General features: G+C 50.9%; 1 protein-coding gene across 1 annotated transcript; it reads left to right on the forward strand.

Annotated features, from left to right (window-relative positions):
• The first annotated feature begins 7,974 nt into the window (after window positions 1-7,974).
• Window positions 7,975-25,399, forward strand: ATP1B4 (ATPase Na+/K+ transporting family member beta 4). Its single transcript, XM_075007962.1, has 8 exons — window positions 7,975-8,556; window positions 12,116-12,278; window positions 16,531-16,659; window positions 19,996-20,100; window positions 21,520-21,716; window positions 22,622-22,678; window positions 23,104-23,199; window positions 25,122-25,399. Exons 1-8 carry the CDS (start codon window positions 8,494-8,496, stop codon window positions 25,281-25,283), a joined length of 972 nt encoding a protein of 323 aa, XP_074864063.1. The 5' UTR covers window positions 7,975-8,493; the 3' UTR covers window positions 25,284-25,399.
• Window positions 25,400-26,079: the final 680 nt, after the last annotated feature.

A 26,079-nucleotide genomic window follows, 5' to 3' on the forward strand; every position in this document is an offset into this window, starting at 1 on the left:
GACGTAGCCATGCCGCAGTGACTTTCCAGTGCAGACCAGCCCATAATGTTACCAGGTCTTTGCCCACGAAAGCTTCTGCTCCAGAATGTCTTAGTCTATATGGTGCTACAGGACGTCATGTTGTTTTTGAAGATCCAGACTAACACAGCTACCCCTCTGACACTCAGCTCCGTAATGGTTCATCTCCTGGGGGTAAAGCACCATGTTTTAAAACACATCACCCTCCTATGGCAGGTTTAAAAATGGCACCTCACTGCCTGCCAAACTTATTAGCCTGCAGTTCTGTCAGGTGCCAAGCAACCTTGATTCACGTGGACCTTGATGGGAGTTGAGAGCACTCTGCACCTGCTGGGATCAAGGTTCTCTTGCAGGAATACCAGTTCTTCGTCCTCTCTCTTCTGAAGCCGAAACACTCCAATCGCCAGCATGAGAGGAAGATAAACGCTATCTGATAATGCAGTCCGGTGAAATGCACTTTAATGCACAGGACAATTTAAAATGCAATGCAGGAGATTGCGGCTCTAATAGACGAGGGTTTGCAGCACTGCGTGCTACAGTACACTTCATGGAGCCATTAAAAACCTTCTGCCCAGAGCCAGGAAATGTAACTGCAAGGGGATGATGTGTGCGTGTGATAGACGATATTTCACTTGAACAGGCTCCACCTCTGCTGGAATTTGCAGAGGAACGTTACACCGCACTGTGCAATTATTTGCCTGACATTAGTAACCGAGTCACACAGACAGAGTCAAACCACTGTCACTTTTTTGCAGTTCTGGTTTTCTCCCGTGCATTCCCCACGTTGCAGTGATGGAGGGGTTCTGCCTTTGTGGTGTCTGTCATTTGGAGAAGAACAGGCCGTTCTTACAGAAAGTCCTTCCTGATTAAAGCCCTGTTAATCAGACCCTCCAGCTGGTGTCACATCATCTTCAGTGGTAGCGTCTGAAACAGTGCACTCAGGTCTTCAACTGGTGTAACTGTGCTCGCAGAGTTTGGGGAGTGATGAAGATCTTCTCCCAGTACCATGGAGCCCCACCCCCATCAGGCTTCTGGCAGGAGCAGTTTCATCTCACCCAACACATGCCTAGGACCCAAGCAAATCTAGAACCCGCTGCAGCCTAGGGAAAGGCTCACACTGACTCCAGTAAGGTTTAGATCGCACTCACACTCTGGCCTCCTCTGGGTTCCCTGGAAGTCTAGCCAGATCCCCTCCTGTGCGTTGTTAGGTGTAGATTTGGCTGGTGCTTTTCATGTCCAAAGCTTTCTTTTTCCCCACAAACCTGCTCATTATTCCCCTCATAGTCTACGTCTACACGTGCACACTACATCGAAATAGCTTATTTCGATGTAGCGACATCAAAATAGGCTATTTCGATGAATAACGTCCACACGTCCTCCAGGGCTGGCAACGTCGACGTTCAACTTCGACGTTGGGCAGCACCACATCGAAATAGGCGCTGCGAGGGAACGTCTACATGCCACAGTAGCACACATCGAAATAAGGGTGCCAGGCACAGCTGCAGACAGGGTCACAGGGCGGACTCAACAGCAAGCCGCTCCCTTAAAGGGCCCCTCCCAGACACAGTTGCACTAAACAACACAAGATCCACAGAGCCGACAACTGGTTGCAGATCCTGTGCATGCAGCATGGATCCCCAGCTGCTGCAGCAGCAGCCAGAAGCCCTGGGCTAAGGGCTGCTGCACACGGTGACCATAGAGCCCCACAGGGGCTGGAGAGAGAGCATCTCTCAACCCCTCAGCTGATGGCCGCCATGGTAGACCCCACTATTTCGACGTTGCGGGACGCGGATTGTCTACACGTGCCCTACTTCGACGTTCAACTTCGAAGTAGGGCGCTATTCCCATCCCCTCATGGGGTTAGCGACTTCGACGTCTCGCTGCCTAACGTCGATTTCAACTTCGAAATAGCGCCCAACATGTGTAGCCGTGACGGGCGCTATTTTGAAGTTGGCGCCGCTACTTTGAAGTAGTGTGCACGTGTAGACGCGGCCATTCTGTCCTCTTCCTCACCACCAAAATCCACTCACTTTCCCTTTCTCTCCAAATCCTTTGGCTGTCTCCTTTTCCCATCTCCCCTACCCATCCCCCAGCCTTGGCACTCCCTTGCGCCCTTTCCACCCCAGCCTATCCCAGATCATCCCTTCCCACCAATACCCCTCTCTCCTGCCCCCAAAGCTCCACCCTCGGCAAACCCCCTTTCTTTCCTGCCTTCACTTCCTTCCCACTCACTCTTATCTCACCACAATTCAGTCACTCTCATGGGGTTTATCTACACTACCTGGGAGATCAACTCGATCAGGGTCGATCTTCCAAGGTTCGATTTTGAGTGCCTACAGGACTGTGAAATCGAACTATCCGGGGTCGGCAGCTGACCTCTGTACTCCTCAGTCACGCGAGGTGTAAAGGTGGTGGATGGGAGAGTTTCTCTGGTTGCCCCTCCTTCGTGAGCACAGCCAGCTAAGTTGATGCAGATAGGTCGATTCCAGCCACACAGTTCCCACAGCTGGAACTCCGTACCTATGATCGACTTCAAGGTCTGGTGTAGACTCAGACACAGTGTCTCTCCTTGTTTTCCCAAACCACCTTCTGATTTTTTTTCTCCCCAATTCCTCCATTTTTTTCTCCTTCCTTCCCCAACCTGGTGCACTGTCACCTGCTTCTCACCCCTCCCTTATTGCCTCTTCCTTTTTCCTTCTTCCAAGTATTCAGTCTTTTTCCCCCCCTCCTAGTCGCCTGTGTCTCTCCTCTTCCCGAACAATCCCTCCCAAATTCTTGGCCTCTCTGCCCACTTCTCCGCCCTGCAGGCTCTGTGGTCAGGCAAACCCATCAGTCCGCCGGGGCGTTCGATGAGACAAGAAACTGGAATCCCAAAAGACGAAACATGAAATTTGCCCCAAGTAACTGGAACAAAACCAAACCAGACAAGATTTTGAAACTGTCCCAGGCCTGATGTGATTTTCCCACCATGCTACATCTCACGCTAACAGTCCTCAGCACAGCACAGAACCACAGATCATGAAAGAGGTTTTTCAGGGTGTTGTGGCTTATTTGAAACAAGATGGGCAAGGAACTGCGTGGGTTAGCAAATGTCAGTTTCCGGAAGACTGCTTGCCACAGGGCCACAAGAGAAGGTGAGGTAAATCTGATTTTTTAGTCTTGGGGGGTTAGATAGACTCATGTTAGCCTAGATCTCAGCAGTTGGACTTCATGGATGACAGGTAGGTGCAAGTTTGGGATGTTAACAGTTAACTGGTAAGCTTCACTCTGAATGTATCACTTATAGTTAACTGGTGAGGGCTACTCTAACCCCATGGGATCTGCTGCCTGTGGAGGCCACTCCAGCCCAGCTGGAGCAGCCTTTGTACATGGCAGCCCAAGGCACACCATAAGCAGGGGTGCTTCAGCTCGGGCAGAGCAGTCCTTGTCTGCAGCGGACCAGGCCTGTGTCGCTGCAGGCAGGAGTGCTACAGCCCAGCTGTCTACAGTGGGGGAAGGAGGTGGTCCCTCCAGCTCAGCTGGGCTGGTGCAGCCGCCCAGCCCTTCCTCCTCTTCCCATGTAATCAGTTAACCAGTTTACCTTTAACAGGATTTTACATCCCTAGTGCAAGTGCAAAGCCAGGAGGTATTTTGGAGACAAAGTGCATCTCATCCCGTGAAAAGAAACAAAGCCTGTGGCCATGTCAGAAGACACACTGGTTGGCTCTGGTCCTAGTGTGCAGCTGCATCAGAGTGAAGTCAGAAGGCTGGGGCCTGAAAACTTACCAAATGGCGCTCTCATATGCAAAGGGCAGTGCCTGGCCCTGAACGTTAACCCCTGGCGAACTTCTCGTGAGGGGAGAAACCCTTTTTCTCCTCGGCTGAAGTGGATCAAACAGCCAACCCCATCCACATGGATAACAACGAAGGGCCAGGCTTGTGGGGGCGCAGGGAACAGCAGGGAGGGGGGCAGGCAGTGCAGGGTCAGCAGTGGGTTAAAAAAGGGCCCCTTGTGCCTGGTGCAGGAGGGGTTTGGCGCTTCCGTGGAAGAGCCAATGTGAGAGCAGGGCTGGCCCTCAGGTTTGTGGGTCCCAGAGCAAAGTAGCACATGGGCGGCCCCATCCTGCCCTTGCTCGCAGCCCCTTCTGCTGCAGGCTTCCACCACACGGTCTCCTCCAGCTGTGTAACCTGCCCCCCGGCCCGTCTCCCCACACATTTAGACTGGGCCGGGAGAGGAAGCCAAAGGGCAGCTTTCCAAGCATGCACTGGAGGCGGCAGGTGGGGTCAGATGAAGGCCTGGGGACGGTGGTTTCGCAGGCAGGGTGGGTGGCCCAGGAATAAAGGGGACCTGTGTGTCTGCACAGAATACACAGGGAGCCAGCAGCCACGGGGCCTGATCCTGCAACCTTCACTACTGAGGCAGGTCTCTTGCCGAGGACCAGAGCAGTGCAGACTCCAGGCTCCTGGGAGTTAGCAGAAGCCCTGCTTGCTCTGTGCACAGCAGCAGGGACCTCAGCATTGCAGCACCACTAAGGGTTGGGCAGGGCCCTTCTCAAGGTTCCCTGAATTCACAGGGGGCTTTTGAGATGTAATTCCAGAGGGGCCAAGCACCTCTGGCTGCTATCACCTTCAGTGGGTGCTCAGTGAGGGTGGAAGCCAGACCCCGGGCGTTTGAGCCACAGGCTGCTCAGCAGTTGCTGGTGGGTTTCTGACTCTAACTTTATCTGTAGCCTAAGAAGGGGGTTCAGAAAGTATGGAAGGGAAAAGCTCCTGCATCATTCATTGCAGACTCTGCCTTCCTTTCTCAGTGCAGCCACTTGTCTCTTGCAGCCCAACAAGGATGTTGTGTTCCCCCGAGCTGTCTATTTGCACTCAGGAGATGTTTATGTAACCCTGATCTGGGCTCTCAGATGCTCTGAAAACATTTCAGGCTTCAGCTGGGAGTAGCAGCTGGGATTTGCTGAAACAGCAGCCTGGGAATGGAAAATGAACAGGAGCAATTGGCATGAAAGTCAGCCCATCTCATCCGGGAGGGACTATGTTTGTCTCTGTACGGATAGCAGCCCAAAGATTCGCTTTCTCCTCGCCATCTCCCAGCCAAGCGGGATTACTCCATGCGGAATGATACAGGAAGGCCAGCGGATGTGTGCACACACAGTTGGAAAAAACCCCACCTCCACTGAGACAACTGCAAAACCAGATCAGAACAAAAGTATTTGGCGCATCGGTTTATCAGAGCTTTGATCCAATATTCTCCAGCTGCTTGGCCTCTGGCAAGGGTCAGAACCTGCGATCTCAGAGCCTCCCTCCTACACACCACATGGAGACATTGAGCAAAGCCAGTATAGTGGCCTGCAGGGTGCTGGTTGGAGTCCCGACAATGAAATCAAATTATGATTTATTGTTAGTTATATTGCAGCAGCAACTGGTGCCTCAATTGTGGACCATAACCAGGGTTCCCTTTCATTTTTTCCATCATGGGGCAGAATAAGTTTTGTTATGTGCACCAAGGCATATGGAGATGCACTGCCTGTGGGTGCTCTGCTAATTAGCTGAGTGGCACCTGAATCTCTCCTGGATGGCTGCCCAAGCATGCAGCTTTCAGGGAACACTGACCAAGACCCCACAGTGCAAGGCGCTGTACAAACGCAGAGCAGACAATCCCAGCCCCAGAAAGCTTCCACGCTAAGTAGTAACGCTCACCTGAGCTTGCACAGCTACAGGCCAGAACGGCCACTCCAGTTTTCATGCACAAGCTTTGGTTCTTCACCTGCATCTGGAGCAACTCCACTGATGGCAAAGGGCCAACTCCTCAACTGGTGTAAATCAAGGTGGCACCACTGAAGTCAGTGCAGCCACAGCCCTTAAAACTAGCTAAGGGCCTGGGCCTCACACCAGTGTATAATGGGCACGAGAGATTGTGAGCCAGGCCCTCAGATGTTCAGAATTCAGCCACAGCCAGTGCAGGTCCTACTCAGCTGCATGTAAAGCAAATGCAATTCTCTTGAAATCTATAATCACACCGGGGCAGAAATTGACCCACGGGCTTCTTGGCCAATGGGGGAGGGGCAAAGGGGGTGGTTTACTCCAGGGCCCAGCAGTTCAAAGTGGTTGGGGGGCTCCTGGCCACCACCTCTGCTACTGTGGCAGCAGTCTGGGAGGTGCTGAGGGCTGGACGCCTCAGCTCTGCCACTTCCGCCTGTGGCCCCACCCCTCTGGGGTGCAGAGCCGCTTCCTCCATCTGGCCTTGGGGGTCTGAAGAAGCTGCCAGCCCCCTATTCCTGGGGCAGTGAGCTTTGCAGGCTACCAGCTGGGCAACATCACTTGCCCCTTCAGCATTTCTCATGTGTACCAGCCCCTTGTACTCCATGCACAGGAGGAGCCATGAAGAGCAAACGGATCGATGTTTGCTGTGTCCCCATGACACCTGACACCCAAGCTCCTCCTGAGGCACAGGAAAGCCTGTTACTGCCAGGCTGGACTGGAGAGCACTGGAGGTTCTAGCAGTGATGAAAAGCCAACAAATGGAGGCTGAAGAGGGGACAGCAGCTCCTCGATAGAACTGAGCTGGTTCCCCAGACGCCCGCGCCCCAGAATTCCTGCGTGTCCAAGCCCCTCCGCTGTAGGTCCAAATTCTGTAGCCAGCCCCTCCTTTTCTCAGGGACTGAACCAAACCCCCAGATTCAAACAGCTCCAATCACTGGGGCATTCTAAAGCCCGGTCCCCTTCCAAACCCTGCACTGTGAGCCCAGGTGCTCTGTTACCAGGTGGCGTCTGGAGTCTGTGTTTCTTCACTGCCAGATGATCATTGCTGAGGCCATGGGCAATACTTGTGATTTCCTGAGGCCCATAGAGAGGGCTAGAAATAAGTCAAAAAGCTTCCCCTTCCCCACTGCCCTGCGATGCTGTTGGCTTGAGCGTGTGGAGCTGAAGCCCACCCGGATTTGACTCAAGGAGTCTAGACATAGATAAGGTTCTACAGAGCAGTGATGGACTGGACCAGTTGGTGGACTTGCTGCAAAGGCTTCACCAAAAGCTGACAGGAGATGAGTTGGGGCTAAATTTCTCCCCCAGAGACACATTGCCAGCACAGGAGGAAACATCTCCGTATTACTGAAAAGGAGACGTGGATAGAGAATGGCACCAATTCCCAGGGCCAGATCAGGCCTGTTCCCGGCTGCTAGGGTCAGCACAAGGCAGCAGTCCTGGGGCCCCTTTGCTTTGGGGGCTGATCACTGTTCCAAATCCTGGGAAAGCAGGTGGCCAACTGGGGAGCCATAGGACCCTGGGTCCTCTCATCTACACCAGCCTGAAGTATGTGTCTAGCACACTGCAGGGAGCACTTAGCACCAACTGAATGCATGGTGTAAAGCAGGCACCTCAGGGCATAGGAAGTCTATTGGGGTCAAATCTCCCCAGTGCTGCCCCTGTAGGATGGAGTCTGATCTCTTCTACCAGTGTAAACCTACCTGCCAGTGGAGTCTCTCCACAGTTACATCAGTGTGTGCCCAAGAACGGAACCTGTTCCCAGTGTGCCAGTTTACAGGCCCATAGATCACCAGACAATGCAAATCACAACCCTGGGCACACGTGCCCAACCCACGTTCCATCCCATGTGTCTCTCGGAGTTATACACACCCCTGCTTAAACCAGGGAGGAATTTCGCTCAATGTGCACCATTCACAGTTAGTGCTGATTCCTCTGGACGTGATCTGTCTGGTGCAGCAGCGTGTCATGCCCGTCATTCGCCAAGCCATGAGAGCCACATGCCTGTAACCAGACCGCAGGAGACGCTTGGAAACCCAGCAAGGCTGCCTGCTGTTCTTGGCTGTTTCTTCGGATTTTCTCCAGCTGGTCAGGACCAATTCCTGGAGTTATATCTGTCTGGGAAACTGACACTGCACAGTCCTAGCTGCTGCCTGCTTTGATGCAAAGGGATAAATATAGCACCCCTGCTGCAGAAGTTCCTTTGTGAGCATTCAGCAAGGGCTTGCCATGACTGACAAGCACACATTGACGTGCAGCTTCAGCTGGCTAATTTGTTAATCGCTAGCAAGCGACTCCTGGGCTCCAAAGCCTGAGGGGATGGCGACGACCTGCTCCCTAAGTGGCTCTCTTATTGGGAACCGAATGGTTGTGTTGTAAGTGGAAGAGACCCGCAAGCATTGTCCTGGCCCCTGTTGCCTGAGCTCAGCCGGCTGATGAAAGAGTTATTTTTTGAGCCCTTCTCAAACATCTGCCTCTTCTTCGCAAGATCAAAAAAGACGCAGCTTCCAGCGGAAAATAAGCAGAGGTCTCTCAGCATTTGCATTTGGTGTTCGGGCTGAGCCAGCTTTCTGCCGCCTTTTCTTGGGCAGGTAGTTGGAACACACGATGGCAGTGTGCTGACTGTGTCGGGGTGGCACGCACTGTGCGGAGAGCAGCTTGTGTTGTTAACTCCAGACGTGGCTTTCTACAGCACCAATTGGTCCGTTTTTCTGCCTTTTACACAAAGCCATGGAAAAGAACGCCACCTCCGGAGGGGCAGAAGGGCAGCAGGAGAACTACCGCCAGAAGCTGGTGAGTCTTTTGGCTGTTGCCAATGGACCCTTAGAGACATAAGGAAGGGGCTATGCAGAAAGAAGGTCCCATGTCATGTCTGAGGGCAATATATAGCGTGGCTTTGCCTGAGGGATTGCTCTTGCTCGGGTCTCCTTGTACATAGTGTGTGCACTTACTGTTAATCTAGAGTGACCTCCTGCTGGACATGGGGCAGGGAGGGCGAGGCACATAGGCAAACCGGATTGGAAACTGCAAACAAGCCAAGCTTTCTCTGCTGCACCCAGGACAGGATTAGCCCTTTCCAAGGAGAGCTACAGGGCCTGGATGGGGAGTGAGAACAGCCCAAGGAAACAGGTCAAGAGCTCCCAGGGTTCGGAGCAGGAGAGTCGCAGCCTGAGTGAGCCAAAGTGATTTCATTTAGGCCAATGAGTGCTGCCTCTGGCTGGGGTCTAGTTCTGTGTGACCATTACGTCTTCCAGCCCTGCTTCAGAAGCAGGGCTGGAAGGAGACATGGAAGGGCAGATTCTGAGCTGAGCTGCACCACAGTCAACGGGGCATAAGGGCCAGTGAAATTAATGGGAAAAGGTCTTCCTAGCTGGCAGCCTCCCCCACCCCAGAGGTCTGGGTTAGCGCATGGGTTGCACACCGTGCTGGGACGTGGCAGGGCTGCGCTGGGAGAGCAAAGTAGGTATGCTGGCTATTCTGGGAGGCTAACTGGCCCCACAGGGGCTGTTCATCCTGGACTAGGGTTGCCAGTTTGGGCTGGCTATATTCCTGGAGTAATCTGTAATTCCTGCTGACTCCAGGACACTCCTGGAAGGTTGGCAACCTTATTCAGAGCATGTCAGGGCATGCCTCGAGGCAGGACAAACTTCCCCACAGCAGAATCCTGAGGCGGAGGTGCCAGAAGACACTGTTCTCCTCCTGCAAGGCATGACAGGCTCCACCAGGCTGCAGGCTCCCACCTCACTGCGGGGCTGTTTTCCCTCAGAAGAGGGACAGTGCGTTTCATCAGGGAACTAGGTAAGTGCATAGGTGAATGGACAGCACCCTGCGCACCCCGGCAGAGAAAGACTTGCCCAGGGAGCTGTGCCAGGACAAATGATCCAATTGAACGGCTGTGCCCTGGGAAAGGCTGCCAGACACTTAAATAGCCCCCTTGGTCTCTCTCAGGACAAGCTGTGCTCTGATGTGTCCTGTGGATCTGGGTTACCTTAGGTAAGAGTGGTTCAGATGAGTCCACTCTGCTTAGACCAGGACTTAGCTGCTGCGTGAACCTGCAGAGATTCAGTACAGAAGGTGCATTCAGTGGCTCATCCCAGTGGTCCCCATTTATGTATCCAGTTTCCTGCTGCTGGTCCATGACGACAGGGACATTGAGGCAGGGTTCCCGCTAATTGCTTCCATCCAGGGGTGGAATAAATTTTGTCATGTGCACTAAGGCATGTGCAGATGTACACCACCAATAGAAACACAGGCTGCCGGCTGTGGGTGCTCTGCTAATCAGCTGGGCAGCACCTGAATCTCTCTTGGGTCGCCACCCAAGTGCTCAGCTTTCAGGGCACTCTGCATTCAGGGCTAGATTCTCATCTCAGTGACATCAGTTTGGATCTCGGTGGAGCTGAGCAATATCCTGGTCCCGTCGACATTAATAAGAGTTTTCCCATGGGTGGTGGGGATGGCACAACTAGGGAAGTCAAGCCCCAGCCCTGCCCCTTCCACCCAAGGCCCCCACGCTTTATACCCACTGAGGCCCCACCCCTTCCACAACCTGCCCTCCTCCCCAAACCCCCACAGAGCCAAGATGTGGCCAGGGAGCTGGGCTGTCCCATCACAGCCCCAGCCCTCCCAGGGGGTAGGGAGTGTAGGCAATTTTGGGTAGGCAATGCCCTCCCTTGCCTACATTACCCACCACCCATGGCCAGGCCCATTGGTGCACCTGAGAGGCTCTAACTCCACACCTTAACAAAGTGACTCCATAAACCCATCAATGAAGAGCAGTGGGATGCAAGGGTCACACACATGTGGGAGAGCCCTCCAGCACCCCCCAGCCAGTGGGACACTGTGTCCTGTCCCAGACACGTAAAGGAGCTCTTAGCGCATTGTGCTCTGTGTGATTTGTCCCATACATTCGCTAGCTGATGGCTCATTAAGAAAGAAGATCAGGAGCAACCCATGAAGGGTTCATCTGGGCTCACCTCCAGGTTACAAGTGGAATGGCTTTGCCAATGCAGTACTAATGGACTCTCTGCTGTATCCATCGCAGGAATCCACTGCATTTAGAGACAGTCTCTGGAATGTTTCCAGGCGCTCCTGTAATAGCCCTTTTGGGGATGTGTAGAGAGGAGGGAAAGGAGAATCTTCTAATCATTTTCACACCACCTTCCTCACTGGGAGCGTAATATAAGCTGCTGTTACAACTCACATATTCAGCTACTGGTCCAGTGTAGCGGCAAGGTAGAACCCCATTGTGCAGGCAACTTCCTGTGCTTCTCTTTGGCCCAGTCTTCCTACGGAAACCCAATCAGAATTCACAGTGCTCCTCCAAACAGGTTCAGGGAAGCCCCCTCTGCTGTAACTTCAGGTTTTGTGGTCTGTCCTGCACCCTTGATTCGTAGTGAGTTGGTGGGTTGGACTAGTCAGCTGTGAACCTTGTAGGCGCAGGTTTAAGACCAGCCCATGTATACGTCAAGGAACAAAGACTGCAAGTCACAATTACAGGCAGGACTTTCTCAGGGGAAGGAGGGATGCTGAAAAAGATAATGTGTTGGATAATCAGCTGAACATGAGCTCCACAGGTGACACATGAGCCAGAAGAGCTGATGTGATCTTGGATTACATAAACAGGGACCCTCCAGCGGGATCAGAGATTCAGGTTACCTCTGTGCTTGGTGTGGCAGCTGCTGGAATCCTGTGTCCTATTCTAACTTGGTATCCCCAATTCAAGCAGGACGTTGGTAAAACTGGAGAAGGTTCAAGTCAGAGCCTGAAGAATGTCTAGAGGGTTACAAAAAGATGCCTTATAGGGTAGATTTGCACTGCAGTAAAAGTCCCATAACTGACCCCGGTTTGCAGGGCTCAGGCTGTGCAGGGTAGACATTTGGACTTGGCCTGGAGCCTAGTCTCTGAAATCCCCACAAGGGGGAAAGTCTCTGAGCCCAGAACACAAGTGCTGCAACATTTAGCATAGAGATCAGTGTGCTTGAGTCAGCTGATCTGGGCTCTAAGACTTGGTGCTGGCTTGGGGTCGGGGAGGCGTGTTATTGCGATGTATATACCCAAAGTGACAGACCCACAGCGCTACGTGGATTAGATATGAAGATGCACTAAACTAAGCGGAGTGGCTGGTGTCCAGTGTGACTGTAGAGCATAATTACCTTGGGAAAACGAATCCTGGGTTCCAAACTATTATAATCCACTACCACCAAAAAAGTGCCTCTCCATAACAGAGGCACAACGATGGAGAAATGGAAATTTGAAACGTCTCCAGATATTAAAATACTCTCTTTATTTTTGGCCAATGAGGTATTCGTGTGTGTGTGTGTGTGTGTGTGTGTGTGTTCCGTAACTATTCCAGGAAAATAAAGCTGCAGAGAGAGCACAGCACTGTGAAGACGAGCAGGAAGAGAGCAAGAAAAAGATGGGGAAGAAAACTTTGGCTGATGTAATTCAAGAAATAAAAACTTTCCTGTGGAATTCAGAGAAGAGAGAATGCATGGGAAGAACAGCTCAGAGCTGGGGTAGGTTAAAGAGCTGAATTTCTCTCTTGATGCACTATCAGTGAATTTCCCTCCTAGGACACAGCAGAACACAGGTTATCCAAATCCTAGGCCAGTGTTTCCCAATTTTATTTGCCCATGGAACCCTTTTAAACATGAAATAATTTTGCAGAACCCCTAATAACAGTCTTATATTTGGAGCTGGAAAAGTAGACCACAAATAAGTAAGGATAATAATAAACAAACACTACACTAGGTCATAAGATCAACCTTTAGTTTAACTGCACATATTTAAGAACAAAAATCACATTTAATGCGTACAAAAAATTAACCTAAAAATGAATATGCATTTCATTGGCAGCTTGCAATGTGCACAGTGGACTTTCCTCTTTTCTTGGCATTCAGTTTAATACTGGAAAGTTGGGTTCGCATGTCTGATGCGGCATCCAGTCGATTTCTGCATTTCATTTTTGTTGCTGCAGAATTCAAGAACCCAGTTTCACACAAGTACGTGCTGGCGAAAGGCAACAACTGACAAATTGCGCCTCTTGATAAGGCTCAATATTCTTGATGTAAGCTGCCCCAAAATGATCCACACCCCCTGAGAATGAGTCTGGGGATTTACTGTGGAATACCACTGGCTATCGTACCACACAGTGACTGCCCACGCAGCACTGAGTAGCGACATCATTGTCCCGCTCTCTGGCTAAGCTGGAATTACACCAGGACATTTAACGTGGCAAACGCCAATGAAAATTGTTTTTGATAAAAGTCATAAATTGTTAAATAATTATTATTTTTAAATAATAAAATGCTATTGTAATGGAGCTTTCTCACAGAACCCTTATTTTCACTTCATGGACCCCTGGGGTTCTGCAAAACCACTTGGGAAAGATCGTTTTGGACTTTTAAAGCCCTGTACGCACATATCTAGCAGGTGGCTCAATAAAGACCGACAAAAAGCTCGGCAAGGTGCCCATAGCACATACAGCTATGGGAAAGTTACCCTTGGTTTTGGTTGTGCCAGAAACATATTGCTGCCGTTAATTTTCTGGTAAACGCCTCCCAGCCAGAGCCTGCACTTGCCACCTCACCCCCTCCTCCCAACCTCTGCCCCCCCGTTGTGTCCCCACCCCAGGTCACCACTCAAGCCCTCTGCACGCCACTCCTGCACCCATCCCCATTCCCACGCTCCAGGTCACAATCCTAATCCCTGCAGCCAAATTCCCTCCCGGACCCCACATCCCCTCCTGCACCCCAGCCTCTTACCCCGAGCTCCCTTCTGCACCCAACCTTCATCCCAGACCCCACACCTCCTCCATTAATACCATAGAAGAGTGCAGCCCTTGAGCACTTACCAAATTCCTGGTGTGCCCACCATCAAAAACTATCACCCACCCCTGTATTGACATCTCCAGGATTATTTACAATACCCATCAGGAGACTGCTGCTGATGCAGGCGGACTCCAGTCCAATCCTGGAGGCTTGACAACCCTCCTCTCCACTGGGTGTTACAACCTGGCGCCTGAGCTTGCAGTGCTACTGAGGTTTGGCCTGGCTGCCCTTTATCACCAGGGTGGACAGCCAGAATGGGACTGCTGCTCCAGGTGGTCTGGGCTCCTTGGCAGGGCAAGGCACAGGCAGTGGCAGGGGAAGGATTTCTGTATATTATTGTTATTAAAAAGGCCTAGCTGAATTTCCCTACCCATGACTCACACACCGATTTCCCCAACTCAGCACTTGCCGAATATGTCCCATGGCTGCTCCAGGATATCTGACAAAAAATGCTGCGACCACGCTGCAGCCCTAGCTACCATCCAGAGGGAAGGACCAAGGTAAATCCCGGCCTAGCGTGTGAGTGCAGGTACTTCAGATGTCCAAGGCTGAGGGATTTTACTTAGAGTGAACCACAGATCTGCCCGGCAGCCTGTAGGACCTCAGTGGGTTTCCTGCTGAGCTGACACTCAAAAAATTGTCCTCTGGGCAAACCGTGTGCAATGGGTTAAAAACAGGCCTCGGAAGAAGGCCTGCCACTCCTCCAGTCCCATAAGCACTGCTGCCTCAGCTGCACACCCACATTCAGTCTCACAGCCCTCACACGCCAAGGGGCATTTGTGGGGCTGTTTTCTAGCCTTAAACAGCTTATTCATGAGCATGAAAATGGTTAGGCCTGAATCTCAAGTAAAACAGAGCAAGCAACTTTGGCTTTATGGCCTCAGAATACAGCCAGTCATGGTCTTAGTCTGTTTCTGGAGTAGTAGAACCAGCCCAGGCAATGCCAGGGCTGGCATCACATTAAAAAAACCAAGGAGAGGCATTTTGGCAGCACTGAGCCTTTGGCAGCAGTGATGCGCCTACCAGCCTTGCAGCTTGCTTCCTCTTCCTGCCAAGTTTTCAGCGTCTCCAGCAAAGCCTGCAGTGACAGGCTGAGAGACCTGTTGTTGGAGATCAGCTGAAGCAAGATCAAACAGGGAGTGCTTTACAGACGCAGCAAGAGCTACCTAGGCAGTGAGCCGAGTGCCAGGGTGTTAGTGGTGAGTCAATGGTAGTTTTGTAGCAGAGCTGTAGCCCTGTTCACTCCCTGGACATGAGAAAGACAAGGTGGGGGGAGGTCATCTCTTTTACTGGCCCAGCTTCTGCTGGTGAGAGAGACAAGCTTTCAAGTTTACACAGAGCTCTTCTTCAGGGTCACAGCAAAATGCCACGTGCAACGGATAAAGGGACTAGTTAACCAGTGGTTTTTTTGTGCTGGTACTGAGTACGGGCACCTTGGCAGCCCCAGCTGCAGGACTGGCTGCCGGAGGGGACAGGGGGAGCCAGCTGAGTATCAGATCCTCTTATTTGTTTAACACAAAACAAAAAAAAATGGACACTAGTTAACATGTATTTCAAGGGGAAAAATCAAGGCCCCGGGCTCATCTTCGGACGGTGTCATGTAGGTTTCCTATGAGATCTCATATTCTCCCACTGATTTCCCGCACGCTGGTGGAGTACTGGGGTTGATGGGAGAGCGACTAGCAGTCAACGTAGCACATCCCTAGTGGACCTGCTAGATTGACCCCAGGAGATCAGTCTCCAGAGCATCGATCTCCCATAAGGGTAGAGAAGCCCTGGGATGAGTCAGTTGTGAGTAGACACCCGGCCAGCACAGATGCATTGACTGACACTGCATATTCTTACTGCACCGCAGGGTGAATTAACTCCAAGCTCCAGCGAGTCTTGAAGCAACAAACACGCATTTTCTGAAAAATTATCAGAATCATCAAACCCCTTATGTAATTCTGTTGGATTGCCTCCCTCTCCCTTTGCGAATGCACAGGAGGGGCTGAATATACAAGATTCCCCCACTCACAGCTCCCAGCAGCCTCCCCGCTGAGCTCCCCTGTGGCCCTCCTGCACTGTAACCCTGCCCTGTTCAGTCCTCAGAAGAATTTTCCTTTCCATGTTGTTCCCATCACTAACAATTCCACCCAACATAAACGCCTAGAGAATGCAGAGGTGAAAGGGCACATCTGTGTCCTCAAGGCTTGTTCTGCAGCTCGAATCATGGATCCCCTGGGAAATGGCTGTGTTACTGTAGTTTCTATACCACTGGTTTTTATTTAAGGCTTTATTCTCCCAAGACAATCCCCACCCTCCATCGGCACCTGGAAAAAAGAAAACCCCAAACAGTTCTCTGGGCACCGGGCTTATGAAATAGGAAAATGTAAGGTGTATTTGGAGCAGCTGAATTTCTAGTGGGTGGTATTTGTGGTGTTCTCTGGTATTTTGATACCTGGATTCGGGGGAGGAGCAAGGAGGCAATTTATTTATCTGTTGAGTTTCCTAAGGAATTCAGAATGTGTTAGAGGCTGGCTGGTCATTGCTTCTTCCTATCTACAATGTCGGTGTTGCTACTCAGAGAGGGTCTGAAGCTGCTGTGGGTGAGATCTGGGTTCAGTTTGATCCAATGTAGGAAAGTAGGTAAGCAGGTCCTGTTCAGACCATCTATGATTGCGATAGCACAGAATCTGAATTTTCCCATCACCTGGAAGGGTTCATATCCCTGGTTTGCATGGAAACAGCCACAGACAGTGGCTGGCTGAGAACAGGCTCGGATCCAAATTTTCCCAAAGTTTGAGGCTTGTGGATTGGGGAAGGTCATTTTGATAATTGAAGATTTCGGTCAGTGTTAGTAAAAACCGTACAGAAGAAGAGTGATAGGGTCTGTCCTTTGCGAGGGCAGCAGTGCCAGCGGCTGTGCTAACAGCGACACGTCCTCTGTGTCTTGCAGGCTCGATCTTACTCTTTTACCTCGTTTTGTACGCATTTCTGGCGGGGATATTCTCCTTTTGCATGTATGGGATGCTGCTCACGCTGGACCCCTACACGCCCACCCACAGGGACAGAGTCTCCCCACCAGGTAAGCTCTGCAGCTCAGCTATTCCGACAGCCTTTGCAGACCCAGTCGGGCCTACAACTGCCGGAAAGGTCTCTGTAGCCACCCACAGGCATGTTCTGTGCTTGCGGCTGGTGGAAGTGCATCAGTTAGGTAGCTACCATCTCACTTCCTGGATGGAGAAACCTAATGGGAGATGCTGCTGAACAGATGACAACTGCACATTTCTTGTCATGCTTGGATGAGTTCTTTTCAAAGGTGAGATGCACAGAGGAGAGCCTGCTGGAGGGATCTGGATTAACGTGAAAGGATCCAGCTAAAAAGACAGTGGTTGTTTCCCTGGTATAATGTTAATGTTTCCACAGTGGGCTAAATTCTCGGCTGGTGGGAAGCAAGGTAGTAGCAGTCCACGCATTTACCCTAGGTGAAAATCTGGCCTGGTGTGTTTCAATGGCCTGTCCTGGCCTCTCTTATTAGAAGAGGAGGATTCACATCCATTTCTAGGAGGCCAGTAAAACGGTTAGTAAAATAGATTGTAAGTTCCTTGAGGCAGGGACTCTGTGCCGCTGTGTGTTTGCACAATGTCAAGCACATAGTCAGACACCATAACTACGATTATCATAATCAATTATGATATGGAATGTCTATCCTGACATAATGGTGTCATGAATGATGCTACAAAGCCTCCAATCAAAGGATCTCAAGAAGATGCAACCCTTTTAAATATCCTGACATGAAGTATCTATTCTCATTTATCCTCAAGATGTACAAATAACCTAACATTCGCGGGACAGACTCTTAGCAGATAACGCCCACGGGTGCACCTGATGTCCTTTTAAACTGAGGTCTTAAAAGTGAAATCAAGGCAAAAGAAAAGCTTTGGCCTTTTTACTTCTTCTCTTTTTCGGTGAAGTAGAAACACTGTTGAAATAATTGTTTAAAATGTATTTTTCCAGCCTGTCTGTTATTTGCTTTCCTCTTGCCTCGGTAAGATCTTGGGGGACCATGAATGGGCATATCCTCAAAGGCTTGAGTCTCCTTTCACTTTCGCTGTGGCTCATCAGAAGGCCTCCCTTTGAGGGCCAAGGAACTACACGTGTGTAAAGCTAACATGGGAGGGAAATCAGCCCTCCAGTCTTAAACCCTCTCCATAAAAATCAGGTGGAAGCTTAAATTCGTTTGCTAACTCACAAGGCAGCTCTGTAATATTTTATGCTCTACATGTAAGTGGGGGAACGGTCCTGCTATTGAGGGAAAAATCCCTAGTACCTGCACTTTCCCTGTGAAATGGGCCAGCTGAAGGATCGGAGGCCCTCCCCTACCTCCTTTACCCAGGAGCTCCCCTTCAACTCGCCTGTGTGTCAGAGTTTGTGTAACCCCAATAAGACTGGGCCCAGGATTCCTGGGGGCTCAATCCCCAACCTTACTGTTATCAGCTAGGGCACAGGCTGGGGTGTCCCACCTCTGGGGCCCTCTCTTCAGACTTGCCTGACCCACTGATGATTATGGACAGTTCAAAGCAAATACAACTTACTAAATATCAATTTAAAAAAGACAAAGAAAAAATGGGAAAAGCTCATGGGCAAATACATTACTCTGCCCTGTGACTCACAAACCGTATCCCTGGAACGTCACAGCCTGTGCCTGTAGGTCCCAGGCCACCTTCTCAGCGCCCACCAATGCTGCAGGTCAGACATTTGCTCTGGGCGGCAGGACCCTCCTCCCCAGCATCAGCTCCTGCCGCGTCTGGCCTGCAAGTTTTCTTAGCTGGTGGAGTCCTCCTGCCCTGGGCCTCTACCCAGAGTCTCCCCTGCTGCCTCCCACACCCAGCTCCAGCCCCAGCTCCACTCCCTCCATCTGCTGGGCTGTTTCTCTTGCCCCCCGGCTCTGCAGATGCAGCCCTGCCCCCAGTGTGGCTCTGCTCTCTGTCCTGCAGGTCCCCGGCTGGCTTCCTCTGGCTGCCATGACTCTGCTCCCAGCTCAGCGCAGGCACGTTGTCCCCTTAGCTAGGCCCCAGTCAGCCTGACCCAGCAAATTTAGCTGACAAGCAGGAGGACAGGACTCTCCCAGACTCTTCACTCCCTCACTGGCCTTCCCACCCTGGCAATCAGGCTGACCTGGAGGGCTGGCTTCTTCCCGTTGTTCCTGGGGGCCGTCAGTCTCAGGGTCCTGATGACTCAGAGACCCTTCCCCTTCCTTTGAGCCTGGGAGCGAACCAACCAAAAATCCCCACCGAGTTTCAGTAGGGGGCCAACCGTCCCCTTGCGTACAGCACTCTAGCACACAGGGGCAGAACCTGGGTTTGGGCTTCTGACGGGCTTTACTCACCGCAGTAGTGTCTCCTTCTGGCTGCTCCAGGGGTTCTCTCTGCTGCCTGGTGTTCCTGCTTCTGGTGATGTCCTGCTGCCCTCACTTCTGCCCCACGTCACTCCCAGGCTGTGTTCGCTCTATGTTTTTTCCATCCAGGTGTGGAATACATTTTGTCATGTGCACCAAGGCATATGCAAATGTGCACTACCAGTAGAAGCACAGGCTGCCTGCTCTGCTAATCAGCTGGGTGGCATTTGAATCTCTCCTGCCCAACTGCTTAGCTTACTGGGAACACTGCTCCCAAGACTGCAGCCCTCTGTTCCTGACACAGTCCTCCAGCCCTGTCATGCTTTCTTCTCCTGCTTTCAGGAGTACTGTGGTCCACTGTCCAGCCATTTGCCTCATTGGCAACTGCAGCCAATAGTCTGGCCGCTTCAGTGGTAAGCAGTCGGGGGTGTTATGCCAGGTCTAACCCCAGGGACCGTATAGATGTCCTCCACCTGCTATGCTCCCTCCAAGTCATCAGTGCATTTCCCTGGGCAACTTCCCCGCATAACCCAGCACCCTCTTCACCCTTGCTTCAAAGCATCAGCCTGCGAATCCCCACAGCTAAGCAGGAGCCATCCTTAGCTCCCCCCAAATGCTGGTTGCTCTGTTCAGTGTGCCAGTTTTGTTCTGCTAGGAAGCCAAATCCCCTCCTTAAACACCAGGGAATAACTGAAGCTGCTGTGCCCTGCAGCTCTTTTTATATGGGCCCTGCCTGGCCCTGATTGGTTGCTATTTGCAGCCTTCCAAGAGCCCTCTCTAATTGGCTGCCTCTTGCCAGCCTCTCAGAGGCACTTTTAACCCCTTATGGGTTGATGTGGGACGGACACCCCATCACAGCCCCTGCGTGCTACCACAAGATAAATGCTAAATAAATAAGACACCATGCAATGTTGAAGAATAAATATCAATCTGCATTACTCAAATTAATCCCTTGGACGTATATCTGAGCCAACAGAATCTCCATGACTAACTAATACAACAAAGGCCTTTTTTGTTTCCCAGGAGTAATGATTAGACCATACTTACATGGATTTACCATTGCCTTCAATGTCTCTGACCCCAGCACATGGACACCTTATGTGAACAGCATGCATCACTTCCTGGAAGGTAAACTGGTGGGTGCTTTTTAAAAAAAAAAAACCAAAACGAACAAAACACAGTCTTGATATAACTTTGTTCTAGTTGCTTTTATTTTTCACCCTCTGGACACTGGGCAACAGCAACAAGGTGGTGTTCAACCCACAGGTCATGTCAGCGAAGTTGGTGTCAATAGCTCAGTGACATTTGCAAAAGAGCTGATGTTATAAAGGCTCTAGGAGGTGGCAGTGAGCTTGTCCAAGCCTAGGCAGGGCCACACGAGAAGTGGGGTGGGGTGAAATGTTTCCCTGTCTGAGGATCTCTCCTGAAACCGGCAGTGCGCTGTGGCAGCTTCCTGGGAGAGAAATGAACCTGAGCATTCACTCCTCTTATTCCTGGCTTTTGCCTTCACTCCCAAGTGTTCGGTGTTGCTTTTTCCCCCTGCCGTGGCATCCTGCTAAGAACACAGGCCTTGTCTCCACTGGCAAAACAAACCGCAGGAAACAAACAACGTGAGACCCCTGTAAAGATGGGAGACTAGTTCGGGGAGAGGTTTGCGTACACCACAAGCCCAGAGTTAGGAAGGGCTTGATTCTGCTTCTTAGTAGACTGCAGAGCAGCAAGCCCAACCCCTTTGCTTTCACTTGCCATTGTAATAAATAAGAACGTAGCCTGAGGAAAAGGTGAAGCATAAACTAAGCTATAAAAATCAGGGCTCTTACTTCCACAGCTGCTCAGCCATTTTTCAGGCTGGAGGAGTGAAGGGCTGTTCTCACAGGTGCAGCCTGCACAAAACTCTCATTGAGAGGGGCTGGAATGTGAAGTGGGAGAGAAATGAACGTCTAGGTGTTATTTCCAGCCCTGCCATTGACTAAGGTCCCAGTTCAATGACGATCTCTGCATGTAGGTCGCATTACGCAGCATGGCCCATAGGGAGAGGTTCCGCTGAAGTGAACTGCTCTGAAGTTAAGCAGAGGCCTAAGGTCCCAAGTGTGTAATCTTGACACCACAGGTCAGCCTCTGGTGCCTCAATTCTCCTACCGTGGGGGCCGGGAAACAGTACCGGGGACCGTGATACTGCCTCTGTATCAGGGGTTAGCTACGTGCTCATACACGGCCACAAGTGTCTGTCTTAAAAAAATTGAGGCCTGGGATGATTTTTCAAAAAAATCGAATGACTGAATGACATAACTCCCTACGTCCGTCCCAAAGTGCAGTCGTTTTGGTCAAGTGTCCCGCACCCAACATGGTGGTGCCGAGCCCTGCTCCTTATGAACAATTCACCGTTGCTAAAGCTGGTGCAGTTTTCATACATGGAACTTCTGTATTAAACTTTGTCTTCTGGGAGATTTCCCAGCTCCCTCTGGTGCCTTTGATAATCGCAGCCTTGATGTTTGGATGGCTTGTGATCATGCAAAAAAGCATTAACCAGCTCTTGGTTCGTCTTAGCTTACAATGACAGTGTTCAAGAGGAAAAGAATATGGAGTGCCCAGCAGGCCGGTACTTTGTTCAAGATGGGAAGGAAAGCGAAGAGAAGAAAGCCTGCCAGTTCAAGCGATCCCAACTGCAGAACTGTTCTGGGATTGAGGATCCTACGTTTGGCTACTCCACGGGCCAGCCGTGCATTTTGTTGAAGATGAATCGGGTACCGAAAAATCCAGTCATTTCAATTTCCTCCTTGGGCAGTAAACTATATATTATTATGCTGGGTTTGAAATTAGGCTAATTCTCTGAGCCAGTAAAATCAGCTCTAAAATCAGCTCCCCATATCAGGTGGAAAAATAACAGCTCCATAAACCATCAGGGACATTCCCAGAAAGAAAATTTGCAAAGCCCCATAAACCTTGGTTTGCTGAATAAGCAGGCAGCAAGAAGATGATTCTTTGCTGGTAATTCTTTCCAAGCATGGAGCTATTTTCTGAGGTCAGGATGTCCCGTACGCTGCTCTCTTTATAACTGTGCATTTTTACAGACCAATGCATAATCTGAATGTTTCAAATAGTATAGAGTTAAAGGGCAGGTTGGTGGCAGAATAAATATATAATTCATATGTTGCTTGGAAAAGTTTTTGAAGAACTAGGAGTAGGTGTTTGATTGTGGTCAGTGTTGTAATTTTCAATATATGATGCTTCTGTTTGTCTGTCAAGCTAGGGTCAGGCAGCCATTTGAAGAACCAGCAAAAATTGGCTGCCTAGTAGACCTGGTTCTTTCTTCAATGGGTGAAAACCACACTGGAAATCTGCCAGAACGCGTGAAAGTGAGGTCTGGTTAGTGGGTGGGGGCCCATCCTGCTGAATTCACTGTACAACCTCAACTTGAAGGGGCAGAGAGTCAGTGGTCTTTTCCATTCGAGTTCTGAGAGGTCAGGTCCATAAAGACACGTGGGCATGTGCATGGGGTGAATGACATAATTTGTTGGTGGCAGAAAATGCCTCCAAGATAACTTGCATTCATACGCAGTGTGATCAGCTAAAATGGAGACAGAGACTGGCTGGGCACTGCAGGCCAAGCTTCGCAGCTCACACCCACGAACGGCTTTTCTTTTCCTAGATCATAGGCTACCGACCTGGCTCTGGGAGGCCGGTGAGCGTGGACTGTGCCATTCAGGTAATGCTTTCACCTATATCCAGTGTTATTTGCAGGAGGGGCTGTACCGCTCCCCAGAGACCGTGATGAATTGCAATGGAGATCCAAATGTTTTACCAACCCCTGCAGCAGTATTGCAGGTCCCACTGCATTTGTGGGAGTTGGCCCAGGCCCTTAGCTAGTAACAAGGGAGCACTGAAGCCTGGAGACAGATTTATGGGAGGCAAACATGACCTTTGTCCTGTTTGCTATTGCGCACCTGCCCTTTGACGCATTCCAGCAGCAGTTGGGTCTATTAGTCAGCATATTGGGTATAAACAGGTGACAAAGCGCCGAGTCCTTTGTGGTCTCTAGAGGAGCCTGCCAAAGCCCAGCTGTGTTGTTGATCTGAGGGGAGCTGTACTGTACTGCCCACATACTACACATCTGCCTATTTTTAATCACAGAAAGGCAATGAAAGTGCTCTTAAATCAGTGGACTTCTATCCAGGCAATGGAACGTTCGACCTCATGTACTACCCCTACTATGGGAAGCTCACTCATGTAAGTAGAAGCTCAGGGGCAGGTGCTCTATTGGCTTCCCTGTAATCTCTCCTAGGGGAAGTAGGGTGGACGGTAATGGCTGATTGTAAAGTATGCTTGTTTGCCTGAAACAGCTAGAAAGCGCAACCCAGCAAGGAGGCACTGAGGGAGGAGGGAGGAGGCAGCAGGCTGGGGGCTGGCCGTTAGGCCTCCTGTGTTGTATTTCTTGCTCTGAAGGGCTCCCTATGTGAGCAGCTTGTTTGCCTCAGTTTCCCCAGCTGTAAAATGGGCATGCAAATATTTACCAGGGGCTCAGTCTTGTTCAAATTATTCTCCTTAGACGCAGAGGATAGGACAAGAAGCAATGGGCTAAAATTGCAGCAAAGGAGGTTTAGGCTGAACATGAGGAAAAACTGCCTAAATGTGAGGGAGCAGTTAAGCAACAGAACAAACTGCTGAGGGAGGTTGGAGAGGAGATTTTTTTTAAGAGCACATTAGAGAAGCACCTGTCAGGAATAGTCCAACTATTACTTACTTCTGCCTTGCAGGTAGGGGAGTGGGCTAGACAGTAGGATTTCCAGGTGCCCAGCTTTTGACCAGAAGACCCCATTGAAAAGGGACCCTGCTTGCTCCAGTCAGTACTACTGACTGAACAATTAGAAGTCTGGCGTGTGAGGGGCTGGCTCCCTGGAAGTGGCTGGATGTCCCTGTGACTCCAGGGCAAAGAGACAGCCCCAGGGGCTCTGTGTGCTCCTCCCCTGCCCCCCCACCCAACCACCTCATGCACAAACGCTGCAGCTCCGGTTGGCCAGAAACGGAAGCCAAAGGGAGCTGCAGGCATGGAATGCTTGGCCAGAGCCAGCACACAGGCTCCTGACTGTGCCTCTGCCTAGGACCACGTTGTTACTTGTGGGGAGACACCCAAGGTGAGCGCTGCCTGGAACCTGCTCCACAACCATCTGCCCCAGCTGTGAGCCCCCATAACCAGCTCCAGCCCATAACCACCTCCTGCATCCCAAAGCCCTTGGCCCCAGCCTGGAGCCCTCTCTTGCACTGCAAACCCTCATCCTCAATTGCACCCAGAGCCCCCCTCCTGAACTCCCCAATCTCTCATCCCCAGCCCACTGCCCACATCCCCAGCCCCTACCGTGGCCCTGAGCACCCTCCCACACTCCAAAGCCCTCAGCCCCAGACCATGGCTCCCTCCTGCACACCAAAACTTTCATCCCTTGCCCCACTCCAGAGCCCCCATCCCCTGCCCCAGCCTGATGAAAATGAGTGAGGGTGGGGGAGAGCAAGTCACAGGGATGGGGGATGGAGCGACCAGTTGTCAGGACTCAGGGAAGGGGCAGGGCAAAGGCATCTTGTGCCTCCCTCCCACCTTGCCCCAGGGCCCACAGCAGCTTTGGCCCCACTCACTATTTGTAGGGTTTGACCTAGAGTGGTTTAGATGGGCAGAATACATTCAAATAAGAGTTCAGGCAGAGAGATGTGGGAGCATCAAAATGTCCCTTGTAAAAACAACCGTACGTGAGGGCAAATAACAGTTCCCTTCTGAACCGTGAGCTAACTGCCCTGCCACTGCCTTTTACATGGGGAACACAGGTCACATGGAGCATGACTTCTGTTCTTTATTATTGCAGACAAAAAGAGCATCAGCTTAAAGTGGCAGAAGGTATTTTATACCTCATTGGCCTTCTCTTCTCATCATAGCTCTGGGCTTAACTAGTAACAGATCAACCCATGCAGAATATTAGGTTGCTCAAAATGTGTCCTCATTTTCAAACATACTGGTTCAGATCTGCAGCCTTGTGCCCATCACTTCCCTGATCCTTTAGGAGCCCATAGAGCTAAATCAGTTGATGCCCCCACAGTATCAAGGCCCTTTTTCTGAGCAGCATCCCATCCAATTGTTGTGCTTATCCAGACTCTCTCCTTTTCAGGTCAACTACACCTCCCCCCTCGTGGCAATGCATTTCACCCATGTGAAGAAGAATGACTTTGTCCCCATTCAGTGCCGGCTGAACGGGGAAGGAATTGTGAACGATGTGAATACTGATCGTTTCCTGGGCCGAATCATCTTTACACTCAGCATTGGAGTGTAGCCACAGCTTCAGCAGGGACTTTGGCTATCTATGTTTATGGTAATCATGTTTCCCATGCCACTACCTTTAAACCATAAGGACAGAATAAAACACCTCTTCCACGGGGAAACAAATCATTTCCCATGTAACAGACATCTTAAATCGGATATAAAGGTCTCCCTGAGCTGTGAATGGAAATTGACTCGCTGTATGGCTATGCAGGGTGGTGCTGGTTAGGGCCACTCTTCTGCCACAAAACTTTTCAAATCCTTAATTCCTCAGAGCCCACAAGATCACAGCAATCGCCTCCCTGAAGGCTGGAAAGGTGGAGCCATTTATCTTTACGGCTGAAATTAACAGCATGTTTTCAGGCAGGGTAGTGCTTTTTTCTTTTTAAAAAAAAAAAAGCTAGTGAATGGCCAGTTGGTTAAATAAGCACCATCCCATCAGCATTCAGCATGCTCACAATGATTTGTTTCACACAGGACTGTTTAGACCAGGGGTTAGCAACCCCCAGCACAGGTGCCAAGAGTGGCACACAAGCCCATTTTCATTGGCACATGGGGGGGGGGGAGCGGAGCGGAGCCAAGCCCTGGCCCTCCTGTCCCCCATATAGCCACACACACGCCCCCCACCCCACTCCCCAGACAGTCAAAGCCATGCTGGTTATGGATCAACAAAAGACCAGCTAATGCTTCCAGCCACCACCCAGGGTAAAGCTCTGCCTCCTTGTTGATTTACTAATTAAGCTGTTGTAAGACTATTAGTGACTTTAAAAAGCATCACCAGCCCCTGGACTGTACATAAAGGTCAAAAG

This window comes from Carettochelys insculpta, chromosome 13 (assembly GCF_033958435.1).
Source record: "Carettochelys insculpta isolate YL-2023 chromosome 13, ASM3395843v1, whole genome shotgun sequence".
NCBI lineage: Eukaryota > Metazoa > Chordata > Testudines > Carettochelyidae > Carettochelys > Carettochelys insculpta.

Bases quoted from the DNA above. Each gene is read 5' to 3' on its own strand.
- ATP1B4 (XM_075007962.1), top strand. From the start codon at position 8,494: ATGGAAAAGAACGCCACCTCCGGAGGGGCAGAAGGGCAGCAGGAGAAC. The intron at 8,557-12,115 runs GTGAGTCTTTTG...TAACTATTCCAG, and splicing joins AGAACTACCGCCAGAAGCTG to GAAAATAAAGCTGCAGAGAG. The intron at 21,717-22,621 runs GTACCGAAAAAT...TTCTTTTCCTAG, and splicing joins TTTTGTTGAAGATGAATCGG to ATCATAGGCTACCGACCTGG.